The sequence below is a fragment of the Tyto alba genome, unplaced genomic scaffold (assembly GCF_018691265.1).
Source record: "Tyto alba isolate M040663 unplaced genomic scaffold, T.alba_DEE_v4.0 Super-Scaffold_2, whole genome shotgun sequence".
NCBI lineage: Eukaryota > Metazoa > Chordata > Aves > Strigiformes > Tytonidae > Tyto > Tyto alba.
In genome coordinates this window covers 34,712,456-34,737,187 of record NW_024881282.1, presented here as the reverse complement: position 1 = coordinate 34,737,187, position 24,732 = coordinate 34,712,456, and the positions used below count along the sequence as shown (strand labels likewise).

Here is a 24,732-nt window from a genome sequence, read left to right as displayed (position 1 = left end):
TGCGGCCGGGCTGGGGCTGCAGCATTGCCAGGCTTTGACTCCCCAGTGCCGGTGCTCCTGGGCCCCCTGCAAGGCGAGGGGGAGGCGATGGCTGGGTCGCTGCCCTCTCTTCAGGGGTGCTCTACCCTTCCTCCCTCCCCTCCTCCTTCTCCTCCTCCCGCAGTTCTGGCTCTGTCCGGCGAGCGCTGCTGGGAAAGCAGCACAACGGGGCCCATTCAGCTCTCGGTTCTACAAGGAGAACAAACACCGGCACAGGAGCTTGGCAGCAGCTGGACGGGGCAGGGGGGGAAACACGCTTCCCCCCTCTGGTTTTGCCGCCTCTTGAGGAGCAGGTAGACCCCGGCCCCCGGGTGCGTGACACCCCCCCAGGTGTGTGGGAGGGGGTGGAAGGATGGTGCTCAGCGTGTGGCGGTGCCCAGGCGCGGGATGGAGTGGGTGGGGGGCGTTCCTGAGCTCGGGACAGCATGTTGGTGGCACTCGCCGGGGGTTGGGGGGGGTGACCCCAGTGTGTGTGTGGGGGGGGGGGGGGGCTGAGGCAGGGCTGGCTGTGGTGGGGGCAAGAGGGCAGAGCCGGGGGGGGACAATGAGCCACGGTGGGCAAGGGGATGGGCACCATGGTGGCTCCATGGGTTTGAGCCTTGCAGACCCCACAGCTGCTGCTCCCCAGAGCTTAAGGGGGGGGGGGGTTGTACTGGCCCTGCCACCCCCTCTGTGCTCACCCCAGCCTTGGCCCCTCTCCGGCACCTCCGCCCCAGGGGCCTGCTCATGCCTGGCCAAAACCAACTCGTCCTTCCTGCGGCTAAACAGTGGAGGTCTATTCCGAAAACTGCTATGAATAGCTTGGGGGGGGGGGTGGGGGTGGGGGGGTGGAAGCATCGAGCGTGCAGGGTGGGAGGCACAGAGCTGGGAAGACGGGACATTTGCAATTAAAAGAAAGGTAGCAGCTCAGAAAGCCAGCATGATCACACCCCCTGGGTGGCTATACCTGCTTGCCTTATAAAAAACCCTAAGCCTTGGTTGTAGGAAGACTATTGATACTTGTGTAGATCAAGATAATTTTATGGTAGTGTTATATGAAGAAAAAGGCGGGGGTGTGTGTGTGTGTGCTCTGTGTGTGCGTGCCTGCTCCAAGGCAGTTCCCTATGAGTGACCCCCATGCTCCTGCCAAGCCCTGCGTCGGTGCTCCCCAATGTCCCTCAGGGAGTTTAGATAACCCAGAGAAAAGCTGTTTCCAAATGGAGACCTGCTATCCATAACCTTCCCGTTTCATTCTAAATACTTAATTTCTCCTTCTTCCACTTTCTTCCTCACCTATAACCTATAAAATCACGGTGTGAGATCAAGAGAAAGTGAGACCTGCCCTGCTAGGTCGCAGCACTGCCCCCCCCCGGCACCCGGTGCTGGTAGGTGATGCTCTCTGGGGACACGTGGGAATGTGGCCCCTCTCCTGGCCTCACCGCCGTCTCTCTCCAGCTGCAGGTGCCCCCCACCATGAGGCTGTCCTGGGGGCTGCTCCTGCTCACGGCAGCCCTGGCGCTGGGGGGGACGGCTGCTGCCCGCTGCCCCGCACCCTGCGTCTGTGACAACCTCCGTGCCCATGTCCTCTGCCTCAACGGGAACCTGACAGCCGTCCCCGGCACCATCCCGCAGGTGGGAGAAGGAACGGGCAGAGAACGGCGGGGAGAGGAGGTGGGGATGACAGCCCTGGGCTGACGCAGCGTTGTATTTGTGTTACTGACAGCTCACCAAAAAACTGGACCTTCGGGGCAACAGCTTCACGGTCATCCCGGCAGGAGCCTTCCTCACCACCCCATACCTCACACACTTGGACTTGCAGCGCTGCAAGGTGGAGAGGCTGGAGGAAGGGGCTTTCCGGGGGCTGGGGAGGCTGGTCTACCTCAATCTGGCCTCCAATGGCATAACTCTCCTCTACCAGGAGTCCCTGGATGGGCTCTCATCCCTCCAGCAGCTCGTTCTGGAGGGGAACCGTATTGAGGAGATTCAGCCAGGCGCTTTCGGCCGTCTGGGGTCCCTCACTGTCCTCAATCTGAGGGCGAATGCCTTAGTGTACCTCCCGGACATGGTCTTCCAGGGTCTGCAGGCCCTCAGGTGGCTCCGGCTGACCCACAACGCCCTCCACGTGCTGGGCAGCGAGGCCTTCGCCGCCCTGCCCGCCCTGCGCAGGCTCAGCCTGGACCACAACGAGCTGCAGGCGCTGCCCGGCGAGGCTCTGGCCAGGCTGGATGGGGCCACCCGGCTGGACATGGGCCACAACCCCATCACCTACGTGGCCGAGGAGGCCCTGGCCATGGCCTCCCTGAAGCACCTCTTCCTGGACCACGCCGCCCTCCAGGAAGTGGCACCCGACGCCTTCGCCCACAGCCCCCAGCTGCGCACGCTGGACCTCCGCGAAAACCAGCTGCGGGGGCTGCCACCCCTGGCCGGGGCTGGGGGGCTGCTGAGGGTCAGCCTGGCCGGGAACCCTCTGCTCTGCTCCTGCCTCCTGCGCCCCTTCCACGACTGGCTGGTGAGGGCGCGGGTGCAGGCGGAGGGGACCTGTGCTGCACCCCCCGATCTCCGCGGCCGGCCCCTCGACTCCCTGAGGCCCCCTGAGATGAGATGCAGCCCCCCCCAGCCGCCCCCCAGCCCCACCACGCCGTCGGAGCCGCCGAGGGCGGGCGGCAGCGGGCAGTGCCCCCAGGGGTGCACCTGCTCCCCCGACTTCCGTCACGGCTCCTGCGAGAACAGGGCCTTGCGGGAGATCCCCCGGGGCTTTCCCGGGGACACCCGCCTCCTCGACCTGCGCCGAAACACCTTCAGGACGGTGCCGCCGGGCGCCTTCCCCGGCCTGAAGGAGCTGGTGTCCCTCCACCTGCAGAGCTGCGGCATCGGGGCGCTGCGCCCCGGGGCGCTGCGGGGGCTGGAGAGTCTGGTCTACCTCTACCTCACCGACAACCGCCTCTCCACCTTGGCAGCCACCGCCTTCGAGGGGGCCCCGCGGCTGGCCTACCTCGACCTGGACCGCAACGATTTTGCCCGCCTGCCCGCGGGTGCCTTCCAGCTCCTGCCCGACCTCATCTCCCTCCACCTGCAGCACAACGCCATCGGGGAGCTGGCAGAGGGTGACCTGGCCGGGGCCAGGGGGCTGCGCTGGCTCTACCTCGCCGGGAATGCCATCGGTCACATCGCCCCCACCGCCCTGGCTCCGGCCAAGATGCTGGAGAAGCTGCACCTGGAGGGAAACCGCCTGGCGGAGGTGCCCACGGCAGCCCTGCGGGGTCTGCCCGCCCTGAGCGAGCTGAAGCTGTCCCGAAACCCCATCAAGCACCTGGGGGACGGCGCGTTCCTGCCCGTGGCCTCCAGCCTGCAGCACCTCTACCTGGACAACATGGGCCTGGAGCGGGTGTGTGGGGCTGGGGACTCCCGAGGGTCAGGGGAACTGCGGGGCACAGCCATCGGTCCCATCTCGTTCCGGTGGCCAGGGCTGGTGGCCCCTGTACGGGAAGCTGAATGGACATCCTAAACCCCCAAAGGCTTTTAGGAGATGCTCCATAGCCTGGCCAGGAGGAAAGGCTGCCTCGGGCTCAGCTAGAGCCTTGTCTTGTTCCAATCTGCCTCCCAGCTCCCCTGGGACAGCCTCCCTCCTCCCCGCCCTTAAGGATACAGTTTCAGTGGGGTCCAAGCCATTCCCCAAATAGCCCCCTTCCCCCAGCCCTGGCCTTATTTCTGTTGCTCTTAGTACAAGCTGTCCTGCAGGATTCTTCACCAACACCCTGAATTCTCCCATCCTCTAAAGAAAGCGGTGTTAGCACCACGTTCATAAGGCCCATCCACTTTTAACAGCACCCAGCGATTGCTCTAAGACCTCCTGAGTGTCTTTCCAGGAAGACTGAGCAGGGTCTAGGGAGTCCCAAAATGTGACCCAAACTGGTTGGGTTAATTAAAAGTCCCCTAGCACATGTGCTGCTGCTTAAAATAGCTCTTTCACCCAGCCACCAGGTTCAGGACAGGCTGTCTCAGCCTCGCAGGCTGATTAGCAGTGCAGGGGCAGGAGATTTGCTCCCCTGTCCCCATCGAGACCCCCTCCAACTCACTCTCCCCTCCCTTCATCGCAGATTTCCCCTGGTGCCTTTGCTGGCCTCGGTCCCAAGATCAGAAGCCTCTACCTGGAGAGTAACAAAATGAGCAACATCCCTGACCTGAGCAACTTCACAGGGCTGGAGATCCTCAACCTGAGGGACGTGCCTTTCCACTGCAACTGCCAGCTCCTTCCCCTGCGCCGGTGAGTGCTGGGAGGGGGGGAACAGCCCCGGGGAGGGGGGAACCTGGACCCTGCTGTGCTGGAGGCACAAGCCACCGGCACAGTGGCCGTTTTGGCTCTTCTCCCACGGTGGCAGGATGGAGCACGTGCCTGTACGTGCAAAGATGGAAGTCGCCTGGGCTTTCCTGGTGTAGGGGAAGCAGCCTATGAGCTGGGGTGGGGAAGATACTCAGATATTCAATAGTTACCCAGGTGAGACCCTGAGCCACCTGGCCTGGCTTTGAAGCCACCTGCACCCACTCAGGGGCAATGGAGTTTGGTCCCTCCCTTCAGCCCGTCCCGTTCCTTTCCCTGATCTCCTGCCACATTTCCAGGTGGATCAACAAACTCAACCTCCGTGTAGGGGCCACCTGCGGGTCCCCTGCAGAAGCCCTGGGGCTGAAGGTGAAGCTTTCTACCGCTTTTCAAACCTGCCCTGGCTGGGGCCGAGGTGAGGCTGGGGGAGCCAGTCCTGACAAGACCAAGGCGGTGAGCAAGACCAGCAAGAAAAAGAGATCAGGAAAATCACCAGCCAGAGCTTAGGAAACGTGTGCGGGATGCCACGGGGGGTATCTACAGTTTGGCAAGAGCAGTTTTTCTCGACCTGCCCCCACTGCAGCAACCTGGGTATCGCACAAGGTGCGAAGGGGAGAGCCTGGTGCCACCGAAGCGATGCCCGTTTGTCAAAGATGCAGAGTTTGTTTTTGCAGGACACAGAGGCATGTTACCCCGTAAAGAACCGGTGCAGAAAACTTCCGCAGTGTTTGCAGCACACTTTGATGACTTGAACAACAAAGCCAAATACTTGCTTTTTTTTTTTTTTTTACCTCCCAAGGCTCCTTCCAGCCATGTGGAAAAGCTGGAATCCACAAGCTTGGTTTTGGTTTTAAGAGCGCTGTGCTTTCACAGCTTCAGAAACAACTGAAGAGCCCTGAGCGGGACTGCAAGCAGCACCAACACAAGGTCCTCCACTGGCTCAAATTTTAGAGCAGAAGACTTAAAATTATTATCATCAGTGAACACACATTGCCCGAATTTCCAGCAACTCCTCACAATTAAAACATAAGCAGATTTAAACCTTTCTATTTCCTGCAAAATTTGATCGGTAGTCCAATCAGTGGAATGGGATCACCCATCCCATAAATGATCCCATCATAAGTGATGTACCCAAACTATTCCCCATGGCAGCCCAGGTTAGGACACCCCAGGCCCCATTTTAAAGCCAGAAGTTTGTTCAGATGGGGAAGGCTCTAAAAGACAAACACTTCTAGCTGTTAAATAACCATGTGGGGCATAAAACTGTTACAGCAAAAAAGAGGAGGAAGAAAGCCAAAGGTGTTTGGAAATGATCATCCTATAACAGGGCTCTACAAGCCCATCTGTTTGACAAGGCTGGGGACAGGTGGCAGCCCGAGGGGAAGAGACAAACACAATGGCTTTGCCCCAAAGTGAGATCCTTCCCACATTAAGACACCTATTGCAAGCTGGAGCTAGGCCGAGCTGCCACGGGCAGGTGGGCAGGAAAGCCTCATTACCTGCTTCCCATGAAAATCCCACGCCTCGCACCACGCTCACCCCACCACGCTTTCCCCAGGAGCCCAGGGCCCTCCCAGGGTCTCAGTGTCTCACTGCTCTCCCAGGACCTTTTCTTCCCTTTCCCCTTGAAGGCTGTTTGCTTCCTTAGAAGGGAAAAAAGAGGAAGACTGTGCTAATTACTCTCATTCTCTATCCTGTGTTTTCTGGACAGTTAGCTTGCCAACTTTTTTTTTTTTTTTTTCCTTTAATCACAAACCACTGCGCAAAGTGGGAACTATTTTGGCATCACAAACTCTTGCCTGGAAGCTCGAGGGAAGCATGGCCAAGGCAGCCATTCTGTGGCCAAGGCGGTGTCTTGGGTAGCCACCACCTCCCTGGAGGGTTTGACAAGGCGCTTGCCCTACAGCCGGCCAGGCCCCGCAGTGGCACTGACAGGCAGGGCACTCCCTCACCTGCAGAGAGTTCACAGAACCCTGCTACAAGGAGATTTAAAACTGGGTTTCATCACTGTTACCACACTGACCTTTGACTTCTGTCCTGAACTTCGGTGGCCAGTCTGGGGAAAAAGAGGTTACATTTTGCCCTAAAACAAGAAATGGCATCCCCCGATTTAAATTTTCTGATGTGCTCTTGTGATACTCGGCCCTTATGCAGAACTGGCAAGTAAGGGAGCAGCAAGTGCACAGAAAAACCCTACTGCATGCCTCGAAAGAAAACCCCAAACCCAAACCACTGTTTACTTATACTTACCTACTTACAGATCTCTTCTCCATCTTGGCTAACTGGTATTTTAGTGACTCAGAAAACAATACACAAGCCTTTGGCCTCTTTCTTAAGTTTAATTCTCAGGGCTTTAGGGTACAGACGGTAGATCAAATTTACAGTAGGACCTCTAAAAAATTAAGAATTCAAACTGTGCATCATGTCCTCTGCAGTTCTGGGTTCAAAAGCAAGAAATGATGACACTCAAAAAGGTCTCTTGCTCCCTCAAGAGGCATCATCATCTCTTTTTGTAATTTTTTTTTTTTTTTTTCCCACTTCTTTTCACTCTTCCTGTCCTGACTTTCTTGGGGGCTGCAGGGACTAGACCAGTGAGCACAGCACCTATGTCCTACGAGGGCAGCCGATTTCCTGACGCGTGTGACCCGCACACATCATCTCAGACTGCAGCTCACCACCTCCAGCCACAGCCGAGAACCCAAACTGCCCCTCCGTGCTCTGGCAGCCTCTTTCCCCGTTGGGAGCTCCTGCTCAGAGAGGGGCTTTCGAAGCCAGGCACGCACAACCCCCCCAGCCACCCTGGCCGTGCCCCTCAGCGTGCCTGCGGCCTCTCTGGAGTCTGTTTCCCGGTCCTTAAAATTACAAATCTGGGGAAAATTTTCTTGCACACCAGGAAAGCAGAGTTGTGACATTGCAGGGTGGTCTGCCTCAAGAAGGGAAAGCCCCTTCAGTCTTCTGCTTCCTTTTGCTAGGGACTTCCCCAGAGAGCCACAAGGTGAAGCGCAGGCTGCCGTGGGCACCTAGGGGATACTCCAGGATCAGTCTGTGACCTCCTGCTTTATGCTGCTGACAGGAACGGGAAGCTCTGTGGTTCCAAACTCTACTACTGAGGGGTCAATGGTTTCTTCTTTCACCTGCACTGTGATGACTAGCAACAGACAGAGAGAGGGAAAAATAAGTAAGTAAAATCAACCCATGCCGCTCGGCTCTACCTGCAGCACCCCAGAACCAGCTCTGTTCATGCAGACACTCAAAATGCCCCAGGTTTCCAGCCCCCTTCTTGAGGGACCCTGACTACAGGCAGCCCTGTCTTGCCAGCACAGATCTACCCATGGTCACGGCAGCAATCAGGACGAGATTAAACCCTCGCAGCATTCAGCTACCTGCTCCCAAGAACAACTTCTCTGAGGGCCAAGGGAGGAAAAGCCATTCTCTACCCGTCTCGGTTCCCACAGGGGAAATTAAACCTCTGTGAGCACCGCGGGCCTTCACGAGGCTCCATCCCCATGTGCACAGAGCACCTCACCCACCCTCTTCCCCAACACCCTCAAGGGTTGGCAGGTGACCCAGCTGACAGATGCTCTTCTGGTCACATCATCTTTCGATGGCCAACACGACGGGCTGTGTTCACAGGCTGCGACAGCCCTTGTGGGGACTGGCGTGTGCCAGCACACCTCTGACATCTCCAACTTGTCCCTCTTCCTTAACTGACCTCACGTGGCCAGGCTGCTCAGTCGGGCAGCCAGGCCCTCAGCAGTATCAAGACATCTACCTGTGCCGGTGCCATCAAACCTTCCCAGGGAAAGCAGACCAAGGCTTTCGTTCATTCTCTCTGTCTCCAGAGGAGTGGGGAAGGACATTTGCCACAGTGCTGCCTTTCCCTGCCTGGGGACACCCCTGACTTAACAGCCAAGAGGCCGCAGAGGCCTTGGGAAGCAAAGTGGCATGCAGGGGGTACGCAAGAGTGTTGCATGTGGCTGCTGGGCAGAGTAACTCACTCCCTTACTCTCGTCAGGTGCTGGGTCTGGCAAAGCCTTGCTGGCAGCTTTTGCTTCTCGTTTTGTCCTCGGGGTAGAAGGTTTCTTGACAGTCTGCTTGATGCTGCGGGTTTTGGCAGGTAACTTTTTTCCTTAACAAAGAGATAACAGAGCATGGGGAAAAGTGTGTTTCTTTTCCCTTGGAAAACAATCAGCAACCCTGCTCCACTGAGAAACCACAGGCCAGGGACCAGCACAACTGACCACCAAGCTACATGGTCATTAGCTGCCAACTGGTTACTCAACAGAAATGGCCTACTGGAGGGAAAAAAAAAAATAAAAATCTATAGTCATCATCTCAAAACATGCTCCTCCATGTTCTCCTTCATTAAAGGCAAGGCACTTCGGCATGTGCTTAACTTCCAAGGAGCAGGTCCTGTTGGAATTAGTCTGGAGTCAGCTTTGCTTACCTGTCTGGGTCTAGTCCTAGGCAATGGGCACACTGGCTGCAAGGCCTGGACATTGTAGCATTGTTTTCACTTTTAGCTGACATTTTCATTCAGGTTGAACGTCTTTATATTCTTTAGCTGTCCTTTCCTTTCCACCCCCCAGGAATGCATTTCTTGCCTGTCTACACATGATTTGCCAACAGCTACTGCAACAATGATGACAACAACGACAAAAGGAAACAGTAACATGGTCCAGCCCCACTACTGGCCTCTTCGGTGGTGTTAAGGCCGTCTTTCCCTCAGCACAAAGCGGGCAGGGTTGCTCTCCAGCCACCCTCCAGCTGCAGCAAACCATCTCCCTCTGACCACGGACACAGTAGGGAAAGCAGCACAACCTCACGCCTGGAAGCAAGTGCCATCGGTACCTCGGCCAACAGAAAACAGACTGCAAAACAGATCCTTCACACACACACAGCGCTCTGCTCTTTTACGTAACAGGGCAGTTAAGAAGGACAAAGCTGTGTTGTCAAACCCACAGGTTACTGAGGGCGTCCACAGCAAGACAAGGCCTCTCTCTCCTGCTCTGATGGGACAAGGACAGAGTTCCTCTAACTGGGCCCAGCCTGCGAGCGAGCGGGAGGGCGCTAATCAAACATCACTCACTCTTCTTTCCATAGGGTTTCTTCTTCTTCTTGGGCACCTCCTTGGCCTTCACTGGAGTTGTGGGCTCTGTCATGGAGACGAGAGGGAAACGAAAGCCAAGTCCCATAACCAGTAGGTAACTGGGATGAAGTGACATAAGCGAGAAACAAAGATATACCCGTCCCCCCGAGCCAACGCCCTCTTCCCAAGACAACCAGCTGAGGGGAAAGCAAGGCTCTAGCGCAGTTGCTGCCTGTGCTTCCAGGCGAGGGCCCAGGGCGGCACAGGGGAGAGAGGCCCAGTAGAGATTTGGCAGGGGCAGTAAAGAAACAAGATTTGTAGCCTGGGACAAGGAGGAAAACATCTGCAAAAGGTGAGGCAGTGGCCTCCCTGTGACGAGGGAAGGAATGAACTCGAGAGGGATGCTCTTGCCTTTTACAGACAGAGTCAGAGAATTGATGAGGAAAGGGAGCAGGGGCCAAGCTCCCCCCGCTACCTGGCTGAGGTTGTAGGTATGCTTAGCAAAAGGGAGCTGTGCAGGGACAGGACCACCTGTAACTCTACCCGACTTCACGAGGAGCAATTCTGCTGGTGTGCCAGTGGGGGAACAGAGGGAAAACAGAGCCAACCTCAAATCTCAGCCTGTTTTCTCCCCGCGACAGTCTCCTCCCTCTGCCAGCTGCTAGAACATGTGGCAGCAGAGGAAGACTTAGGTTATCCAGTGCAAATCAAAGAGGCAATTTTCTCCTCTCTACAAGGCTCAAAAAAGGAGCCACTGAGAGAGCAGGAGGAAGGAAACCTTTGCCTCTAGCATTAGAAATCACAGGAAAATCTTCACTCACCTGGAACAACAGGTGGTTGAAGCTGGTAGCCTGTCAGCTCGCACCACCCCACAGGATAAATGTCTGGAGACTCGCAGTCCACCCACTGGTCATACTCGTTGTCCCAGCCATCAAAATGGATGCTAAGGAGACGGTGGACTACACGCTTCACTGTGGCCACGCAGATGAGCCGGGGCTCCATCAGGTCCACTGCTTCCACCTTCATGCCTGCCTTGAAGCCGTGGTTTGGGCAATCCTGGGTACAGAAAAAAATTAAAAAAGAAAACCCAAGGCCATTGCACCCAGTCCAAACCTACATCTGGTCGCCAGCACCCTAGAACAGGCTTGTCTCCAGCTTAAAGCAAGCAGAGAGAGAGCAAGCCCACGGTCACGCAACAGAATCAGCCAGTTGCATACTGGAAGGGGGCACACATCAACAGATCCAAGGTAAGCCGTGTCCCTAGTGAATCTCAGCCCAGCCTTTGGAAACAAGACCCTGACCCAGGGGGAGCAGGAGGCAGCAGTTAAGGGACACCCGATCAAACCCTTTAACCTGAGCTAACCCTGGGAAATCAGAAAGACCAGCACAGGCCCAGGTGCTGCAGCCATGCTGCTGAGGCAAAGCAGACCCCCTCCGCACACGTGTCAGCCACACGTCCACAGGCAGTAAGTGGTGCAGAATCCACCAGGAGACTGAAGCTCCCGGGAAGGTCAGAGGATTGCAGGTCGCACTCAGAGGGACCAAGATACCGTTACATCCACAAAGGTGTGATGCTGCTTGCCCCAAGAGGCCAAACAGGGCCTTTGCTTGGAGAGTACATACTCCTGTGCCTTGGACTCTCCTTAGAAGTGCTAACTGGCAGCAAAGAGCAGCCCAGTAGAGCCACTGGTTATTGTCTATCCTGACTTCAGGAAGGCTTTTGACACTGTCTCTCATAAGATCCTCATAGAGAAGCTGATAGAAATATAGGCTGGATGAGGAGACAGTGAGGTGGACTGAAAACTGGCTGAGTGGCTGGGCCCAGAGGATGATTAGTGGCATGAAGTCTAGCTGAAGGCCAGTAATTAGTGACGTACCCCAGGGGTCAATACTGGATCCCATCTTGTTCAACGTCTTCATTAATTATCTGCATGACATGACACAGTGTCATGTCAAACTCTGCAAGTTTGCTGGTGATACAAAACTGGGAAGAGACTGATATACTAGAGGATTGTGCTGCCATCCGGAGGGACCTTGACAAACTGGAGAAATGGTCGGACAGGAACCTCGTGCAGTTCAACAAAAGGAAATGTAAAGTCCTGCACCTGAGGAGGAACAACCCTGGCACCAGCTGGGAGCCAAGTGGCTGGAAAGCAGCTTAGCAGAAAAGGACCTAGGGGTTCTGGTGTACACCAAGTTGAACACGAGCCACCAATGTGCCCCTGGGACAAAGAAGGCTAACGGTAACCTGGGCACCCTCAGGAGGAATATTCCCAGCAGGTCTGAGGGAGGTGATCCTTCCCCCCTACTCAGCAATGGCGAGGCCACACCTGGAGTGCCGTGTCCATGTCTGGGCTCCCCAGTACAGGAGAGACATGGACATAGTGGAGAGAGTCCAGCAAAGGGCCAAGAAGATGATGAGAGCACTGGAGCATCTTTTATATGAAGAGAGGCTGAGAGAGGGGGACTGCTCAGCCTGAAGAAGAGAAGGCTCAGGGGGATCTCATCAATGTGTATAAAAGCCTGAAGGGAGGGTGCAAAGATGGAGCCAGACTCTTCGCAGTGGTGCTCAGGGACAAGACCAGAGGCAATGGGCACAAATTGAAACACAGGAGGTTCCCTCTAAACATCAGGAAACACTTTTTACCGTGAGGGTGAGTGAGCACTGGCACAGGTTGCCCAGAGGGCTTGTAGAGTCTCCATCCATGGAGATACTCAAGCGCCATCTGGACACGGTCCTGGGCAACCTGCTATAGGTGACCCTACTTGAGCAGGAGTGTTGGACAAGATGACTTCTAGAGGTCCCTTCCACCTCAACCATTCTGTGACAGCCAGAGGTCTTATGCTCCTCCTTGCTGACTGCAAGCATCCCTACACATCTCTTCTTCCTGACAGCACTCACTGTGTTGAAAAGCCGTGCTGGAGCAGGTCTTGCTTTAGTCTTTTCCAAGTAACTTTCCCAGTTGAAGGCCTTTGCATCTTGCCCTGCAAGAAAAAGAAATGGTAATAGGGGAAAAAGGCAGTCACTGGGTAGACCAGCTGGGGGAAAAGGCAAAATAAGCAGAAGGAGGCATAGCAACTGGTTGCAAAGCAGTTTCATGAACCAGCAGGTGCAACCTGATCCTGGACATAAATCTAGTGCACAGATTCCCTGGCAGTCCAGCACACTCCTCCAGCAGGCAAATACAAAAAAGCTCAAGCTGCAACTCTGAACATCCTTGTCAGTCATATATCCAGACTACAGAGAAAGGTGAGAAGCAGCAGGCAGGAAGAAGTATGGTCAAAACACACCACTAAGGCCAATCTTTCTCCCACCAGCAGGAACATCAAAGGAAGACAGAATAGCACTACCCAGAAGTGCTGTAACACAGAAATTCAGAGCAGGCCTTTTTGGGTACGGTCAGATGAGGCAGTAAAAACACTCCTAGGATGATTGCCTCTCAGGATCTTGCAGAAATATTGGTCTCAGATTTATTATATTAAGAATGGAGGTGACTCCAACCACTTTTAAGTATTGAGTCATGCAGCAATGGCTCTACTTATCCCTTCCCATCCTGCTTGTCCTTCAAACTTTTGTTTGTGTTCAGTTTGGAGATCGTACACCTCTCCCACTGATCTACCAGGAGCTAACCACCATGGCAGTAATGCCCTCTGAAGATGTTACTTCCTTCCACAAAGTACCAAAACTTGGGATACGGGCTGATTCTCTGAACCAGCTCTATCCCCCTGAAAAACAGGCAGATTGGGACCTTGTGGTTTTGATTCATCGGAACGTGACAGCTCTCAGAAAAACACTGCACAGCAGATTCTGCACGCGGGTTTGTACCCCAGGGCAGAGTCCAAATCTCACCTTTTGGAGGTGTCAGATCAATGCTGTTCTTCTGACAGAAGTTGACCGGGAAGATGGCATGTGAGGAGGCATGATAGCAGAACCAGTCAGAGCCATCATCAGATGTGGCTCCATCGATGCTGATCATGAGATACCCATCCAAGAGGACCTGAGATGGGAGTGAAGGGCATGAGCGTAGAGCTTTGCTTGCTCTAAAGCCTCTTCCCTTAAAGGATCCCCCCATGAGTCCCCACAGATGGATCACAATTGCCACTAGATAGTAAAATGCAATATTATATGCTCCAGGGCAGGTAGTAGCTTCTCCCGATACGTTAGTCAACACAAGCTAATCCCCAAAGCAGTAATTTCTGCAGGACTGGGACCAACACTGATAGCCTTGCGAAAAGGACTCAGCCATAAACGGTCAGGAGCTATGTTCTCCCTCAGAAACAGATTCTACTGGCAGCCCAGAGACTCCCTACACCAGTCAGGTCATGAATTTGTTACTGAGCAGAAAGGAAGGGCACCACCTTCAGACTTGCCACTTCCTACAGCAACAAGACTTGTGCCATCCTGTCACTCACTGGTAATTGGTGCCTACCAAATGTGATAGGCATGTCTGTCCCAACCTCTTCACATTTCCAAGCAACCATCGAAGGGAACATTTTACAGACACAAAGAGCTTTCCTAACATTCCCCTGACAAACCCCAAGTGTCAGAATTCCCTGCTTGGTCTCTACGAGGGCAAATGCCTCCTTGAGTGAGCAGGAAAAGTCCAAGTCGATGCTATACTTTAGGACATGCAACACACCTCACTAAGGAAACTTGGCCAAGCAGTTTACTTCCCAACACTAGTGCAGAAGTAGAGCTCACTACCACCTCCTCAAGAGAGGCTGCAGGAGACACGTCCATCCTCAGCTTCCTACACCAGTGAATGCTGCCTGTATAGGTACACTCCATTCCTCACACAGAGGTCACCCCACAACTCTTCCCCTTTCCTTTCCTTCCTCAAGGCAGCACTAAAGAGGCCTCTCTTTATGCACTCCAAGAACTGGAGAACAAGTCTTCCCTGCTGCATGCCCAAGGGTGAAGAAAGGGTGGCTGCCAGTCATGTACACTGGACAGTTTCTTTGCAGACCAAACATGCTCATCTTCGTGCTCTCCACATAGGCACACGTGGACAACTGCAGGTCTCATCAGCTTCTCAGACCTCTGAAGCAATGCCTCAGTTCCCTCCATACACCAGCTGCATACCTCTCTTGACATCCCCCTCTTCTCCCTCATGCAAAATCCTACCCAGTCTTAGTCATTTGCAAAAACCTGAGGAGAGGCTGGGTTATCTCAGGTAAACACAGTAGAGACCCCCTTCCGCCCACTGAACTTACCTTGCAAACAGTGGCCACACAAATGTTGCCCAGATTCAGGGGGTCAATGGCCTCCAGTTTCATGCCTTCCTCAAACCATCCACCTTCAGCATAGACGGCTCGCACCTAAGGGAGACTCTGGTATAGCATGTGCTGTCAGGGGTACGGGACAGGCCCGTCCTGACACCAAGCACGCCAACTGCAAACAGGATTAGAGCTTCTTTGCTTGGCTCAGCCCAAGTTGGGAGGGGAAAGAAGAAATACAAAGAGGTAGCCAAACCAACGCTGTGTTTGTGCCAGCAGCCTCCTGCCAAGGCTCTGGTCAGAGACAGCAAAGCCAGTCTCTTTCTCACCTCAGTCCCTACCAGTATGATCCAGCTCCTTGTCAGAACTGGTCTCTCCCATGCAATCATCTTCCCTCTCCAACTCAAAGCTCCAAGTAGCTGCTTGACCTTCAATTGAGTCCCTCAATCTGTCATTGTCTTTCAGTTCTTCCATCTGCCTATTTTGACCTGCCTCTGCCCAACCACAGCCTTGACATCCCTAACACCTAACTGCCCTGTAGCTGCAAGAGACAAATGAGCCATCCTCAACAACCCACACAGCAGCATATATACCCAAGGGAAGGATGTGGTATCATTGCTTTCTTTGCTGTGGCCAACTCAGAAAGGCAGACTCGTCCTACCTTCTTAAACAGATAGGGGACAGCATCACAGTAAATCTTTCGGAAGGTGGGATGGTTTGCCATGTCACTGCGTTTCTGTTCTGTGAGGAACAAAAGAAACGAAGAGAGGTAAGAAACCTGCAGCAACTGCAGTAAGAGAACACACTGGTTATAATGGTGAGAGATCAGCTGCTATAAAAGACCTAGCTCAGAGATCATGAGAAGAGTAATAAAAAGAACAGGTCAGTCCCTCTACACCTTCTCATAACATGGGCTGTGATGCAGCTCTTGCTCACAAGCAGATGGCTGAGCTTCCTGAGCACTAGGGATAACACCTCTACCTGCAGCTGTAATCACCAGGGAGAGGCAGCAAGGAAGGGAGACACAACCAAAAGGATCAGCCAGGCTTGAGCCTTGTTTTCTTCTGCCAGTCTAAGCTTATCAACAATTCCTCTCTGTGAAATCCAGAAAAACACAACCTGATGGCATCCAGTGCTATAGAAGTCAGCATGAATTTCCTCAAAAAGATTAATCCGTGATGTTGCAAACTCTGCATTCTTACACTGCGGGGACAGACTACCTGCTTTGGGTAAGAAACCCTACAGTCCCCCTGTCCTGAATGGTGGCAGCAGATCACTGGGATTTTATTTACCCAGGGGGAAAAGCAGCAGATACACGACTGCGTAGTCTTTATCTGTCAGGTCCTGAGGCTACTGCCTGGCTCCCAGCATGTTAAGACTGCTGTCAACAGCATGGTCCAGGCAGTTTGTAGTCAGTCAGAAGTTGCAGGTGGTGGCCTGATCCCTACCTGTCTTCTTCAGGCTGTGGCCCACTCTCCGTGACCAGCCCACAGGGTGGATGAGGGGACTCCACATGTGGCACCAGAAGTCATCATCGCTGTCGCCATCCTCATAGAGGAGTCTCAGTCTGCCCCCGATCACAGTGTCCACCACTGCCATGCGTGTCCGGGACACGTGGTTCTTATCCACCACCTCCACGCGCATGCCCTGCCGGAACGGGTACTTCATGCTCTCCGCCATCTGGCAACAACCAACAGCAGAGGTGAGATGAATCACGCTTGGTGTTTTCCTTCTCCAAACACTTCAGAGAAGAGCCTCCCCCCACAGATGTGCTGGACAACCCCCTGCACTGCCCAAAAGTGGCTGGGAGACACCTCTGGGAAGGGATGCATGGGAGCAGGTCCAGCAGGGGACTGGGAGTTGCCAGCCCCACACACAACAACACGGTTGGGCACATGCACCCGAAGTCTCTCCCGTCCTGTGGCCCCATATCAGCTCCCCCCACCCTGGCCCAGCAGCCGTGCTCAGCCAGCATCTTGTGTGAATGTTCCAAGTGTGAGAAACAGATGTCACTTCTGTTGACTGGGAACTGAGTGAGGAATTGCACACCTTTTTCGGTCATGAAAGAGACCACAAGGGGTTTAAGGCTGGAAGTGGTTAGACATGTAGCTTCCCAAAGGGCAACAGGATTTTCAGTTGACTTCAAAAGAGATCAGGCCCTTTTACCTTCTCATTCTGCTCAGAGGTTGAGCAACATGATGATCTATCTGCCAACTCCACCTCCAACGCCAGAGCTACTCTACAGACTGACCCAAAGGCACAGGCACATGAAAAGAGCCACTGGCTACCTTCTAAATATTTTTTTTTTTTTTTTGAGACCTTCAGTTTGCTGATACAGCCTAGCACTACTCATCCACAAATACTCAAAGGTGTCTCCAGAACACCTGACATTTTGGCGCTGTGATCCCAGGATGCTGTGCAGCAACTAGGAACCACAGCTCAAAAACTCAGATACCCAAACTTGGATCCAGAAGAACTTTTAAGGCAAGGTCTTCCCCTTCCACCTCCTGTTCATTAGGTGGGAGTGGAGATGATGAGGGAAGAAAGATACTGACAACACTTGTCCTCCTCTACCACTTCTGTTCCATGACATGAGCTCTCAGCTACAAGCTGTGGCCTGGGAACTAGCAGCTACGAACATCCTCTCACCTTTCTGAGAAGCAACAAGGGAAACATCAACTACACCAAGGTCTCCAGCTCTGTGTCCTTACACACAGGAAAACCAATGACCTGTCTTCCTTATCTGCTGCCTCTGGGACCATATTCCTTATCTGCAGTTTCCAAAGCTGCCAGCAGCAGAAGAGCCTCTTCTCCTTGACAATGTCTAACCTCAGTGCAGGCTACACGAAACACTCTCACTCCCAGCAGGCTGCTGTTTTATCAACACTGAAGGCAAAGGTTTCTGACTCTCAGAGCCATTCCCTGAACCTGAAACAGGGCAGGGAAAGGTCAGGTTGGAGCCACATTGGCCTTTCCCTTCAGCAAAGGGACAAACCTCATCCCCAGTATTTTCCAGCAGACTACACGACAACAGCTTTTAAAGCCCATCTATGGCCCAAAGGAGAAATGTTTGTGCTGACAAGGGATGGAGGCTGTGCCATTACCCACAGCATCATGACAGGCATCTTAGGAGCAGGGGGAAGCACTCACTGCCCCTGCCCTGCCCAGGTTTCAAGGAGGCCCACAGGAGTTGCACAGATCAGAACCAGAAGAGACATGCTGCACACACATCTCTTGGCTTCAGCTTGATTTTCACACATAAGATGACAGCCTCCCACATTTACCTTGATGTGGAAATCTACGGGGATGGTCCTGGCTCCCACCAGTTTTTTCATGAGGTAACTTCTCCAGTCAGTGTACTTGGCATGGATAGCTATACAGGCACAGAGAAAAAGCACAACTTCATGAGCAAAGGAATTGCAGCACCATACTACACTTTTCTTCCTCTCTGAGAGTCCATTTGCATTAAAAGGCCTTCTTCACATTCAGATCCTGTACCTGCTCTCAGGCAGACCCTGTTCTGCAAGCTTGCCCCCACAACTGGCTGCAAGGGATCACAATTACAAAACAGACCGGGCCATGCAGACACCCAACTCCACTGATCTAGATAAGGAAGTGGTATTAAAACAAAAACACATGAGCCATGCCAAGCAAATCTCAGCTTGCAAGAATTCTGCTAAACTGGCATCCCTCTCCAAACTGCTGTCTGAGCAGGAACCGAAGCCACTGCGCTCCCCAGAGACACTGTCCTGGATGTAGGACCAAAAAGTTCCCCCCACAGGTTAAGCCTAGCCCCAGTGTGGGTCAGAAGGAGGAACAGCCACCTGCGTTAGCCTCTGTCCATAGCTTTGACACCAGCTCTGCATCCAGCACCCCCAGGGTCAATCACAGGGAGATGGGGAGGGAGCAGTCCAAGCAGTCTTCAGCTTCCCAAAGAACAAACTGTTCCTTGTAACGCTGAGCACAAATGGAGCTGTCCCACATGGAGTGTACATCCCACAGGCATAAACCAAGGCTCCTCCATACCCAGGCACGTGCTGACCCCTCTCACCCCATACTCACTTTGTGGTGGTACCAGGATTTTGCTGTTGATGGCACACCAGCCAATGGGGTGAATATCCACTGTGCCCAAATTGCACCAGAAGTCATGGCCAGCATCATTCTCAAAGCCCTCGTATCTCAGAAGGGCCCTGTACCCTGCCAGAATAGAGCAGAAAACCAGAGAAAGGTATTAGAGGGCAGGAATTTCTCTTCTCTGTTAGGTACGACAGGCTTAGTCCCTACAGCATGGCTTTCAGAGCTCTGCACAGGTTATCAGAGCTTCTCTAGCCATTCTGAAATCAGAACTATCCTTGCAAAGAGCCCAACAACCAGAACAGGAACAGACACTGGTTTCCTCCCACTCCCACACCATGGTATTTCCCACTTCAAAATGGAAAGCTCTTGAAGGGAAGCTCTAAAGCTTCCCTCAGAGTTTAGCCATCCCCAGCTGTCAGGAATTACACTGGAGCCATACCTACGGTCTGGATGACAGATGCAATCCAGTACACGCGGCTGGGGAGCACGGCATCACTGTTCAGCACTTCCACTTTCATACCTTTCACCACATCATCCCACTGATCAAACAGCGGCACCTGAAGGATTGAGGCAGGCACGTTGGGAGAGGGACACTGACGGTTAGAGCAGGGCTCAGGCCCTCGTTCTAGCTTGCAGAAATATGTTTTAGGCAGCTACACTTTCACCTTAGGCCCAAGTTTGCATGCCTTACACTTCCTATATGTGCCAACAGCTTGAAATGCAAGCAAATTGTCCCAATATCTCACCGGGGTGTTCCCAGGGGATCCCAAAAGGCAGAACATTGTATAGCAACACTTAATTATTTCACTGTCAGCTGTCCTATTATCCCAAAGTAGCAGCTCTCATTCTTCTATGGTACCAAAATCTCTAACCATCAAGCTGCCGTATCTTCCTCAAGAAAAATAAAATTTTGTTATATTATCACAGATCACAACTCATAAGGAACCTAACAAGTGAGTCTTAATACACAGAGAGGCTGGGGCTGCTGTAATACCTAAGAATTGCCATTCTTCCAGCTATCTGCCTCGGCTACCTGCCCACAAGGACTGCTAATCAGTATGATAGGAACGAGATATGCTGGAGGGGCACCTACTGCCAGGCCCACGTAAGCCGAGTTTCTCCCTGCACATCACCCTGGGCTGTGCTCACCCACACAAACTACAAAGGCAACTGGGAGCTTTCTGCTATCCCCACCCAGTCAGAACTAATTCTGTCCCCAGCCAGCACTGGGCCATCACCACCAGCAGTGCTTCTATCAAGTTCCCCTTTGCTTCCTCCCCACAAAACTCCCGGTCCCTCTGTGGGACTCACAGTTTAACTGTGAGAAGCCTCAACTTCTTTCCTTGCATCAGTTAGGGCTCAATAACCAGCTTCCCAGGCCTCTCCCCACCACTTGCCATGGGAGTACAGGGGAGCCCCGTACATACGACATGCCCTGTGCACACTGTGAGGCACAGAAAAGAACTCACGTGTTTGAAGCAGCTGACAGGAGCTGCCTTGAAGCCATGCTCCTGCAGGTACTTTCCCCAGTCAAAGCCCAGGACAAGTGCTATAAGCAGAAATGAGAGCAAAAAATCAGGTGAGATTATAGAAAATGCACAGAGTGCTCAGTTACCTCTGGACTACAGCTTGCAGCCACATTGTGGCCTGCTCTGGGACAGAGCCCTCTGCCCCAGCACACAGACACTCTGCATCCCAGTGCATTTTCCCTGGTGGAGAACTAGTTTCTAGGAGTGCACAATGACCAGCCCCCACCAGAGGGGCACGATAAATTGATCTTTGCTGTCCTCTGCTTTTGGGAAAGGGGGACAGGAGGGGTAAGGTCAAATCCAGCCCAGGGCTCAAGTACTCTGCAGAAAGTGGAGAATGCATCCTGTCAGAGCTAAACCACTTAGCAGCTTTGCCTCTCGGCAGCAACACTGTAGGGTCATACAGCAGCACTTGCTTCCCCAGAGGGTACTGGAAAAATCACAGTCACGCCTGATCCAAGGCTACAGCTCTGCCCCAGCATCAGTCTGCTCAGGGATCAAACCCCCTGGGGCTCACTTTTGCCCCAACACAGCAACTGCAGTGACTGACTGTTCCTCAAGTTGATCAGCAAGTGGCTCGGATTAAATATAACTCCCCAGAGGCAGCGGGGCAGCGAGCGGCTGGGAGCAGCAGGACACCTTTAAGTCAGCTTTGCCTGCAGAAGTCAGCACCTTGTGGGACTGTGACTACAGAGTTTACGCCCCAGGTCAAGTCGCACGAGAAGCAAGGAAGGATGAGGCTGCAATAAGGGATGGGCAGGAACCCACCAGGGCTCCATTAGCACTGACAGGGAAAGGGAGAAAGATGTGCCCCGTGTCCCACCAGCCTGTGGCAGAACGATCCACACACATTGTTTCAGTACAAGGCAGTGTAACAGAGGCGAGGAAGAGGACTGTAGAACTTACAGCCCTCCAAGTGCCCCCATTTCTGGGGCTCCAGCAGCTGCACTTTCTCACACCTCACCTATACTCACCATCTTGGCCTGTCAGTGTCCCATCTGCCAGCTGCCCCGTACCCTGCGAATGGAGGAAGGCCCCGATCTTGGCCGACCAGGCTGCCTTGTGCAGAACTTTAGCTTTCTTCGTTGGTGGCTTCCCCTACAAAAGAAGGAACATTAGGAACTGTAGTGGTACAGGAGAGAAAGCCAGTCTCTGCAACCGGCCAGCAGGGCATGCATCTCTTCCTGGGGGTGTTTTTCAGGTTACTACAACTTTTACTAATGCTCACAGGAGCAAGAAACAGCAGGTAAAATATCAACGAGTCCTTCCTCAGCTTCTAGGGAGCACTTCTCTTGGGACTCCAGGTGGGAAGAACAAGCCACTGTAACAGATCTTTAACTAGAGAGCAACAGCCCACACCTGTGTACAGGCACATCCTGCTCTGACCTCAGGAAAAAAGGAAGGATTTTGACTCACCTGCAGTCTGGCCAGGATGCTGGCCTTCTTGGAGTTTGAAGAATAGCTTCTGGAGCAGGAGACGCTGCAGAAACGTTTGGTCTTGGAGAAGAAAGCCTCCCTGGTACCCACAATCCCACACATCTCGCACACAGCTGAGAGAAAGAAGGCACAAAAACACTGAGCAGTTGGCAGGGTCGACGCACTGCAAAGACAGGGCTGAGCCCAGGCAACCCTCATTACATGTAGCAGCTCCCTCACGTCGCCCAGAAAATACAATCTCAATCCAGTGCTGCTCCCAAAGCATACTCAAAGTGCAGTCATACACCCTTCAGCTCCCCCATCCCTTGCTATTTTCATCACGCACGTGCTTTAGGTAGAGCAGGCATCACAGTACCTGGCTCAGAGCCGCTGTCCTCTGTGAGCCGGCCCGTGGACAGCTGGTGCACAGGAGAGGTTGGAAGCTCTCCAGCTTCCCGGTCTGCCACCTCATCATCACTGGACTCATCCAGACAGGAGCTGCTGTCGCTGCCCATGCTGCTGTTGTAGCCGCGGAAGCTGTCATAACCCCCAAAGATGTCCAATTCATCATCTTCCTCATCGTCATCGCCTTCGTCCTCCATCCGCTCCAGAGATGAAGTTTTGTGGCAGAAGGTAGACACCAACTGAAAAAAGAGCCAGTCTGCTTTAACATAGACATTTTACACCATACCCCACAATAAATCTGCCTTCACCTCCGGGGGGACCTTTTGAACCAGAGAGAGGCCTCAGGGTGAGCAATGAGTCCACGTAACAACTCCAAAAGTAAGAGTCTGAATCCCTAGCAGGGAAGCTATTACCCCCAAAACAGGTCCCTTTAGAGGTATTTCACAGGCTGCATTCTGCATCGCAAGGGGAAACAAACAGCCACAGAGCTGCAGCTGCATAGAAAAAAGTATTAGGAACACAGAAAGAATACAGGGAACTACACCGCCACACTGATGAAGACAGAGAAGACCGCATCTTTCCAGGCACTGTCTCTCACAACGCAGCAGTGCAGACACCATCGACATTAAAGTCGCCACAAACTTCCAGCACAGAGCACAAACCTGGCCACCATAGCTCACAGGAGCAGTACAGCCTGGATATTAGCAGGACAAACTCCACACTGGAGAAAGGTCATGTTCTTTGAAAACTGCAGTCCATAGCTGACCTCCGTTCAGAAGCTGCATCAGGAGGACAACAGAACAATGTTTGTTAAGATTTTGCCTACAACCAGACGTCTCCACAACTAAACATCTTCACTAGCTCTTTGTACTTGCTGTTACAAGAGAGGCAGCGGTTGAAGAAAGAGCACAGAAATCCAGTGATTGTTTCTCAGACTAGGAGAATCTTGAACCACGTGCTAAATAAGCACAAAAGAAGCTGGGAAAAGGCGATAGCAACTCATGAAAGAGGAGCAAGGAGTCAGCATCAGCACAGGGAGTGATGGAACAGAAAGGTAGACTGGAACAGCCACACAAGGCACCAGGATACAACTGTTCATCCAAACAGGCAACAACAAAAGATCAGCAGCAAGTCCACCACCTTCCAGTGATAAATTCCCTCTGATCCCTGGCTCCTGGGTATTATTATAGACACATGAACAGGAAAATCAGACATCACTCACTGCTGCCTCACCACATCCTCCCTGGCTTTCACACAAAACAGACCCAAGGTAGCCAGGTTGTTCCCTGAAGACAGAGTTGTTCTCCTGCAGATCCACATCCTCAGACAGAACTCCTGACGTCTGAATGCCTGAACTCCTCCAAAGAAAAGCACATTCACCTCTTTCTTATCCTTATCTGAGGGGGGGAGGGGGGGGTCACACCTTCCTTCAGCTCGTAGGAAGCAAGTATCTCTGGATCATCGCTCCTCCACCAAGCGCGAACGAAACTTGCGGACACGTTACAAATTCCCAGGGCCAGCAAGCAAGGACAGCACCACTCGCAGCTTGCTCGGAGCAGCGAGGGGGGACGCAGCGACCCATCGCAGCCGGGTCAGACCCATCACCCCCGCCTCGGCCCCCCGACAGCGCGGTGGCGGGGCGGGCGGCCCCGGCGGGCACCCACCACCACGCGACGGGCCCGGAGGAGGCGGCCCGAAGCCCCTCGCCGCCCTCCCGGCCGCGGGCAGCCGTTACCCCGCTAACACAGCCCGCTCCTCTCACCCTCCCTCGGGGCACCGGGCGGCCCAAGCCCGCTGCCCCAAAGCTTTCCCCCAGCACCCTGCGAGCGGCTCCACGGGCTGTAGGAGCGGACGGCCCCGCTCCGGCCCGGTTTCGGCCCCGCAGGAGCCGCCGGCCCGGCCCCGCCGCTCACCTCCCCCCGGTCCTGCTCCATGGCTTCCAAGACGCCACCAAGCCCGCCTCACGCGCGAGGAGCACGTCGCCTCCCCCTCCACCCACCCAGCGGAGCCTCTGATTGGCGGGAGCCGGGAAAAGAAAGCCAAACAGCAACGAGTTTGTTCTCGTCGCTCTCCTCGCGGGGCACGACGGGAATTGTAGTTCTTTCCCCGCCACGGCGGCGGCGAGGGGCGGCCATGGCGCCCTACAGGGGTGGAGCGGAGCCCGACCCCTCCTCTCCCTTCTCGGAGCTCCGGATTAGCGCCCCCAGTCCCTGAAGGTTAGGTAAAACAACAAAACAAACCAAAAAGCCCGCACAAAACCCCAAAACTTCAGCCCCACGGGCGGAGCTGGCGCCCGGGTGCGCCCGCGCCGTCCCTTGAAACGACGTGAGCCCCGTGGCGGGAGTCACGCGTCTCAAACGTAGGCGAGGGCGCCCACGCTCTCCCGGAAGCCTCGGTAAAGCGGGCGAGGATTTGGTTTGAGATGGGAGGAATGCCTTTAGCGCGGCGGGTACCTGACGTCACACCGGCAACGCCTTTGGCAACGCCGCTGACATCACCGGCGCGTCACACCGCGTCACGGGCGGAGAAGTCGCTTCCACGCTGCCCTGCCCCGAGAAGCGCTCGGTGCATAACCCACGCGAGCCAGCGCTGCGGTTCCCCCTGCCCTCGCGTGATCAGCCTCGCACACGTCACGCATAAATAGATGCTTTATTTGGCAAAGA

General features: G+C 54.0%; 2 protein-coding genes across 9 annotated transcripts; one reads left to right on the top strand and one right to left on the bottom strand.

The window, feature by feature from the left end:
• The first annotated feature begins 16 nt into the window (after positions 1–16).
• Positions 17–5,381, top strand: CHADL (chondroadherin like). Of its 4 annotated transcripts, XM_042792429.1 has the most exons (6): positions 17–369; positions 1,474–1,650; positions 1,742–1,846; positions 1,937–3,403; positions 4,116–4,282; positions 4,636–5,381. In XM_042792429.1, the coding sequence occupies exons 2-6, from the start codon at positions 1,492–1,494 to the stop codon at positions 4,841–4,843; spliced, it is 2,106 nt and encodes a 701-aa protein (XP_042648363.1). In that variant the 5' UTR covers positions 17–369; positions 1,474–1,491; the 3' UTR covers positions 4,844–5,381. The 4 variants fall into 4 exon arrangements, with proteins under 4 accessions (XP_042648363.1, XP_042648362.1, XP_032852725.2 ...); XM_042792428.1 differs by having other exon boundaries at positions 17–350; positions 1,742–3,403; XM_032996834.2 differs by having other exon boundaries at positions 1,742–3,403.
• Positions 5,382–6,655: 1,274 nt separating this feature from the next.
• L3MBTL2 (L3MBTL histone methyl-lysine binding protein 2) lies at positions 6,656–24,546 on the bottom strand. 5 transcript variants are annotated; one of them, XM_032996838.2, is made up of 17 exons: positions 24,523–24,546; positions 22,041–22,308; positions 21,665–21,798; positions 21,223–21,346; positions 20,189–20,268; positions 19,159–19,276; positions 18,705–18,839; positions 17,927–18,015; positions 16,091–16,322; positions 15,304–15,383; positions 14,640–14,744; positions 13,276–13,423; positions 12,328–12,410; positions 10,247–10,481; positions 9,426–9,491; positions 8,343–8,465; positions 6,656–7,484 (listed from the first exon to the last, which is right to left on the bottom strand). In XM_032996838.2, the coding sequence occupies exons 2-17, from the start codon at positions 22,264–22,266 to the stop codon at positions 7,375–7,377; spliced, it is 2,088 nt and encodes a 695-aa protein (XP_032852729.1). In that variant the 5' UTR covers positions 22,267–22,308; positions 24,523–24,546; the 3' UTR covers positions 6,656–7,374. The 5 variants fall into 5 exon arrangements, with proteins under 5 accessions (XP_032852729.1, XP_032852731.2, XP_032852726.2 ...); XM_032996840.2 differs by lacking the exon at positions 24,523–24,546 and adding an exon at positions 23,983–24,062 and having other exon boundaries at positions 8,335–8,465; XM_032996835.2 differs by lacking the exon at positions 24,523–24,546 and adding an exon at positions 23,983–24,062.
• Positions 24,547–24,732: the final 186 nt, after the last annotated feature.